This window comes from Falco cherrug, chromosome 19 (assembly GCF_023634085.1).
Source record: "Falco cherrug isolate bFalChe1 chromosome 19, bFalChe1.pri, whole genome shotgun sequence".
NCBI classification, from domain to species: domain Eukaryota; kingdom Metazoa; phylum Chordata; class Aves; order Falconiformes; family Falconidae; genus Falco; species Falco cherrug.
In genome coordinates this window covers 5,571,029-5,577,963 of record NC_073715.1, presented here as the reverse complement: position 1 = coordinate 5,577,963, position 6,935 = coordinate 5,571,029, and the positions used below count along the sequence as shown (strand labels likewise).

The window sequence follows — 6,935 nt, the reverse complement described above, 5'->3', positions numbered from 1 at the left end:
ACAGAGACGGGGGCGATGGAGGTGGTGGAATAGTGGGGGGGGGGCTCGGGGGCATGGTGGCCGCGATGCTCGAGTGGCTTTTCCCTGCCTCCGCTTTTCCCCTCTGATCAGCGTCGTTAATCAGCTCCTTAATTGGGCTGACGCTTCAACAGCTGCTTTTCCCCCCTCACCCTCCTTTAGCGACAAGATTAAGCGATTCACCTCCGAGAAAAAAAAATACCCTAAAAAGCCGTATTCCAACCCAAGCCGTGGCGGCGGGGGGCTGGCGCCCAGCTCGGGGGGGGCTTCGCCGTGGCTTCGGCACCCATCTGTCATTTTGGGGGGAGAAGGGCGACACCGGCGCTTCTCTCCCAGCTTGAAGGATGCCGAGGTGATGGGGAGCCCATCCCTGCGCCCCTTCACCCCCAGACAGCCTCCGCAGACCCCCGGTGCCCCCCCAGGGGTCCGAAGGGATGCTGATGGCTTTTCCCACCCAACCCCCGCCCCCCCCCCCCCCCAAAGCTGGTTTTTCCGTTGCCATGAGAACAGCAGTGGGAGCAGAGGGAACACAAAGCGGAGAGGAGGAGGTGGCACCACCGAGGGGGTGCTGGGCTCCCGGGGGGGCACACGGGGCATCCCGGGGGGGCTGCCTGCTGCGCCTGGCCGGGGGGCTGCGGCCGTGGGGGGCCTGGGCTGGGATCCAGGGCAGGAGCCGCGGTGACCCCGACGCGTCGGGAAGACGCAGGGCGATGCTCGGTCATCCCACCGGGGGATCGGCCCCCCCCAAAATTCCTCACCCGGGCCGGAGCCGGGGGTCTCCGGTGGGCACGGGCAGGCACGGGGGGGGCAGGAAAATGCTCCAGACCCAGCAAAACCCTGTGGGGTTCGTTCCCCTCCGCCAGCCCGATGGAGCCGCCGATCCGGCCGCGGCCAGGTAACCCTGGTGCATCCCAAGGTCGATCCCAGATGGAACTTTCCGGGGTTTTTTTGGGTTTTTTTTATTAACGAGGGAGTTGGTGGGAGCACCAAGCCGCCAGCCGGGGCGATGCCACGGGTGGAACACGCCAACCCGGCGGCGTCTCCTTCGGTGAACTCGGTTACAAATCGGTTTGGAACAGAAACGTTGGGTTGGAAGGGAGCTGCAGCCCCTCCCCCACCCCACCCCGATCCCTCCGGGCTGCCCAGATGTGACCTATCGTGATAGAATAATTAATACCCAGATTCCCTGTGCAGACCAGATGTTGGTCAGGGCTGGGGAGAAGCCGCTCCCAAGAGCGAGGGACCGTTCCTGCTGGGTCCTGAGCGACTCTGCTGAGCTGAAATGCCGTTTCCCCCCGCAGGGCCGTGGTGAGCCCCCCACCCCCACCCCCCCCGGCACCCCACGGCTCTCCATGCGAACCGGGGCCAAATGGATGCGATCGCCAGCGCCGGGCTCAAGAGGAAGTTTGAGGATGCGGACGTGGGCTCGCCGGGCTCCAACTCGGACGACGAGATCTCCAACAGCGACAGCGCCGACAGCTGCGACAGCGTCAACCCCGCCAGCTCCACCGGCTTCATCCGTGAGTGCTGGGGGACCGACCCCCCCCCCCCCCCCAACACCGTGCTGCGGCCCCCCGGTGCCCCCGCCACCGAGCACGAGGCGCCTGGGTGTGGGGGGTAGCGCTACTCGTGCGCTACTCGCCCCTTACACCCGGCGTGGGGTGATGAGCACGGAGCTACTCGCCGGTCCCACCAGACCCCGCGGGATTCCCGGCGTTAGACCCCAAACCCGTTGTCCAAGGTCTGTCCCGGGCCTTTCCCATCCCCCACCCAGCATTTGCCCCTGCCGATAGATTTTGGGGGGGGGGGGGGTAATTGGGTGGGGGTGGTGGAGGGGGTGGGGGTTAGTGGGGTTGGGCTGGGAGGCAGCGGGGGAGGGGCACAGCATCGCCCCAGGCCAGCGCAGGGCCCCCAGCACCAGCTCAGCTCGCTCCTGGGACCAGAAGAGCCACTTTCCAGGGGGGTGTCAGGTCTTTGTGGGACCCCCAAGGAGCTTTTCTACTCCCAGCTTACTCCCAGGAGCAGAAGAGCCACCTTCCAGCGGGGCGGGAGGTCTTTGGGAGCCCTGAGGAGCTTTTCTACTCCCAGCTTGCTCCAAGGAGCAGAAAAGCCACCTTCCAGTGGGGTGGGAGGTCTTTGGGACCCCTGAGGAGCTTTTCTACTCTGAATTTGCTCCCAGGAGCAGAAGAGCCACCTTCCAGTGGGGTGTCAGGTCCTTGTGGGACCCCCAAGGAGCTTTTCTACTCCCACCTTCCTCCCAGGAGCAGAAAAGCCACCTTCCAGCGAGGCAGGAGGTCTTTGTGGGACCCCCAAGTTGCTCCCAGGAGCAGAAGAGCCACCTTCCAGTGGGGTGGGAGGTCTTTGGGACCCCTGAGGAGCTTTTCTACTCCCAGCTTGCTCCCAGCAGCAGAAGAGCCACCTTCCAGTGGGGTGGGAGGTCTTTGTGGGACCCCCAAGAAGCATTTCTACTCCCAGGAGCAGAAGAGCCACCTTCTAGTGGAGTGGGAGGTCTTTGTGGTACCTCCAAGTTGCTCCCAGGAGCAGAAGAGCCACCTTCCAGTGGGGAAGGAGGTCTTTGGGACCCCTGAGGGGTCTTTCTACTCCAAGCTTGCTCCCAGGAGCAGAAGAGCCACCTTCCAGAGGGGTGGGAGGTCTTTGTGGGACCCCCAAGAAGCTTTTCTACTCCCAGGAGCAGAACAGCCACCTTTCAGTGGGGTGGGAGGTCTTTGGGACCCCCGAGGAGCCTTTCTACTCCCGGCTTGCTCCCAGCAGCAGAAGAGCCACCTTCCAGTGGGGTGGGAGGTCTTTGTGGGACCCCCAAGAAGCATTTCTACTCCCAGCTTGCTCCCGGGAGCAGAAGAGCCACCTTCCAGCGGGGCGGGAGGTCTTTGGGACCCCCGAGGAGGTTTTCTCCTCCTGACAGCTGCTCTCTGGCTTCCCCGCCCCCCAGCCACCTCCATCCTGAAGCGGCAGAAGCAGCTCCGCAGGAAGAATGTCCGCTTCGACCAAGTGACCGTCTACTACTTCGCCCGGCGCCAGGGCTTCACCAGCGTGCCCAGCCAGGGCGGCAGCTCCCTGGGCATGGCCCAGCGCCACAACTCCGTGCGCCGCTACACGCTCTGCGAGTTCGCCCAGGAGCAGGAGGTGAACCACCGGGAGATCCTGCGGGAGCACCTCAAGGAGGAGAAACTCCACGCCAAGAAGATGAAGGTACCGCCGGGGAGGGTTGGGGGGGGGGTAGTAAAATCTGGGAGAAGGCGGCGCTGGGCTTTGCCGGAGCCCGAGCGTGGGCCGGGGCGGAGCGGGGAGCCCCCGGCTGCTGTTTTGCCCCGGCTGGGGGCAGGTTTATCGCTGCTGACACCCCCCCCCCCCTTTTATTTCTTTTACCTCTGTTTGGAGGGTTCGTCTCCGTGCTGCACCCACGTGCGGGGACCACCTGGGCAGCATCGACCTGAGCGGGGGGCGGGGGGATCACCGGGGGGAGGGGGGGATGATGGGGGGGAGATGGGGATTGGGGGGGGAGGGGGGGATGAGATGGGGGTGACGGGGGGGGGGCAGGTGGGGATCACGGGGGGGAGGGGGGGAATGACGGGGGGGGAGATGGGGATCAGGGGGAGGGGGGATGACATGGGGGCAGGTGGGGATCACGGGTGGGGGAGGGGGGGAGAATGGGGGGGAGATGGGCATCACGGGGGGAGATGGGGGTGACGGGGGGGCAGGTGGGGATCACGGGGGGGAGGTGGGGATGATGGGGGGGCATGATGGGGGGAGGGGGGGATGATGGGGGGTGAGGGGGGGATGATATAGGGGGGGATCAAGGGGGAGGATGGGGATCATGTAGGGGCAGGTGGGATCACGGGGGGATAGGGGGATCACGGGGGGCAGGTGGGATCACGGGGGGATAGGGGGGATCACGGGGGGCAGGTGGGATCACGGGGGGGTTGGGGATCACGGCGGCTCTGCCCAGGGGTCCCAGGGCTCTGTGCCCTCACGATGCCCCACAGGGGCTGCGCCGGGGCTGCCGCTGCTGCCACAGCCGCCTTCAGGCCGGGGGGTTCCAGTCCTGCCTCTCCATTTCCTTTATTTTTTAATTTTAATTATTTTTTTTTTTTAATGGATCTCCCTGCCCGCTGCCTCCACGTGCACCGGCTTTTGTAGGGTCGGGGACCCCCATTTGTGCTGGGTGCCAGGGTCTGGGGGGGTCTGGGGGCGTGGGGGGGAGGGAGGGGGGCAGGGAGGCTGAAGGGATCTCGCAGGATCCAGCTCTGGCTCTTCCATCGCTTCTAAACCTCCTTTGCCCTGGGGGGCTGCTGGGCTGCGCCCCCCGCCCCCCGCCCAGGACCCTGGTGTTCTGAGCAGCCGTTGCCTTTTATCTCCCTGCTCGCAGGGCTCTGGCGAGGGCGGGGGGGGGGGGGGGGGGGCAGAAAAGGAATTTTCTGCCCTAAATTCTTTTATTATTTAATTTTTTTTCCCTTTCCCTTCTCCTATAAAGTGCCGTGAGCCCACCCACAGCCCGGCTGGGGGGACATGGTGGGGCGACGGCTCTGGGGGGCTCAGCTCGCCGCGGTGGGTGCGGGACCGGGAGCTGGATGGAGGGACGGACCCCGGGGGCTCAGCATCCCCCCGGGCGGGCGCTGCCCCTGCCCCTCTGCCCCGCAGCTCACCAAGAACGGCACGGTGGAGTCGGAGGAGGCGGCGGGGCTGACGCTGGAGGACGTCTCGGACGACGACATCGACGTGGAGAACGTGGAGGTGGATGACTACTTCTTCCTGCAGCCGCTGCCCACCAAGCGACGCCGCGCGCTGCTCCGGGCCTCGGGCGTCCACCGCATCGACGCGGAGGAGAAGCAGGAGCTGCGCGCCATCCGCCTGTCCCGCGAGGAGTGCGGCTGCGACTGCCGCCTCTACTGCGACCCCGAGGCCTGCGCCTGCAGCCAGGCGGGCATCAAGTGCCAGGTGAGGCGGGGGGCGACGCCAGCGGCCAACGCAGCTCGGCCCGGCACTGGCATGGGGTACTGGGGCGCTCGGGTGCTGGGGGCAGTCGGGCACTGGGGCGCTGGGGTGCTCGGGTGCTGGGACACTGGGGTGCTCGGGCGCTGGGTGCTGGGGCAGTCAGGCACTGGAGCGCTCGTTTGCTGGGGTGCTGGGGCAATCGGGGTGCTGGGACGCTGGGGCACTTGGGCGCTCGGGTACTGGGGCGCTGGGACACTGGGGCAATCGGGCGCTGGGGCGCTGGGGTGCTGGGCGCTGGGGCAATCGGGTGCTGGGACGCTGGGGCACTTGGGCGCTGGGGTGCTGGGCGCTGGGGCGCTGGGTGCTGGGTGCTGGGCGCTGGGTGCTGGGTGCTGGGGCGCTGGGTGCTGGGGCGCTCAGGCATTTGGCTGCACCCCCAGCACGGGGAGCAGCGCCAGCCTGGCCTGGGGGCAGCACCGGGAACAACCTCCCCCAGCCCTGAATTCCTGACGTCAGGCAGCGCCAGGGCGGGGTTGGGCTCTGGGGAGGGATCCTCTGGGATCTCCCCAATGTCAGGCGGGCACCAGGGTGGGTTTTAGGCTCTGGGGAGGGATCCTCTGGGATCTCCCCAATGTCAGGTGGCACCAGGATGGGTTTTAGGCTCTGGGGAGGGATCCTCTGGGATCTCCCCAATGTCAGGCGGCACCAGGGTGGGTTTTAGGCTCTGGGGAGGGATCCTCTGGGATCTCCCCAATGTCAGGTGGCACCAGGGTGGGTTTTAGGCTCTGGGGCGGGATCCTCTGGGATCTCCCCAATGTCAGGTGGCACCAGGGCGGGTTTTAGGCCTTGGGGAGGGACCCTCTGGGATCTCCCCAATGTCAGGCGGCACCAGGGTGGGTTTTAGGCTCTGGGGCGGGATCCTCTGGGATCTCCCCAATGTCAGGCGGCACCAGGGTGGGTTTTAGGCCTTGGGGAGGGACCCTCTGGGATCCTGGAGCTGCCATGTCTCCGTCTCCCTGCCAGGTGGATCGCATGTCCTTCCCCTGCGGCTGCTCCCGGGACGGTTGCGGTAACATGGCCGGTCGGATCGAATTCAATCCCATCCGGGTGCGGACTCACTACCTCCACACCATCATGAAGCTGGAGCTGGAGAACAAGCGCCAGGGCGGGCGGCCACCGGCGCCGGAGGAGGATGCGGCCGCCGCGGCTGCTCCCGGCTCCGCTGGCGACTGGCTGGGGCCGCAGCCGGCCGAAACGCAGGACTTCCAGGAATTCATGGCAGAGAACGAGACGGCCGTCATGCACCTGCAAACGGCGGAGGAGCTGGAGAGGCTGAAGGCTGAGGAAGATTCCAGCAACGGCTCCGGCGTGGAGAGCTTGGGCGTTTGCATCCTGGAGGAGCCGCTGGCCGTGCCGGAGGGGTTGTGCCCGGCTCTGGCCGCCCCCATCCTCATCCAAGCCCAGTTGCCTCCAGGCTCGTCCGTCCTCTGCTTCGCCGACGGCCCGGAGCAGGCGGCCTCGCCGGTGGGCAACCAGCCCTACTTGAACGATGGCCCCGTGGTCTACTACCAGGTGGAGCAGCGGCCGGCGCTGGGCGCCAAGGGCGAGAGCAGCGCGGCGGAGCCGCCGGCACCGGCCCCCTGCCCCGGCGACAAGGACCTGGGCGGCCCCCCCGGCCCCCCCCGTGACTTGCAGCCGAGCCGCCGCCACCCAGGGGGAAGCAGCCAAAAATCCTCCGTCGTCCCCAGAGGATGCGCCCGCTCCCCGCCGCGCCCCCTCCCCGTCCCCCCCCGGCGCCGGAGCGGGCGCATGAGCCGCCCCCCGCCGAGGAGCCCCCGCTGGGGCCCGTCCTGCCCGTGTGAGCGGCCCCCTCCCCCCCTCGGAGCTCATTTATTTATTGACAATGATATTTTATGGACCGGCAGCATCGCGGGGAGCGGGGGCTGCGTTGTACAGAAGATTTT

General features: G+C 66.8%; 1 protein-coding gene across 1 annotated transcript in view; it reads left to right on the top strand.

The window, feature by feature from the left end:
• The first annotated feature begins 644 nt into the window (after positions 1–644).
• Positions 645–6,935, top strand: part of CSRNP2 (cysteine and serine rich nuclear protein 2) — an 8,661-nt gene continuing 2,370 nt past the window's right edge. Inside the window, exons 1-4 of the mRNA XM_055697249.1 lie at positions 645–1,538; positions 2,969–3,228; positions 4,678–4,974; positions 5,995–6,931. Coding sequence (XP_055553224.1) covers positions 1,388–1,538; positions 2,969–3,228; positions 4,678–4,974; positions 5,995–6,931 — 1,645 coding nt within the window. The 5' untranslated portion in view covers positions 645–1,387. The remainder of the gene's footprint in view (positions 1,539–2,968; positions 3,229–4,677; positions 4,975–5,994; positions 6,932–6,935) is intronic.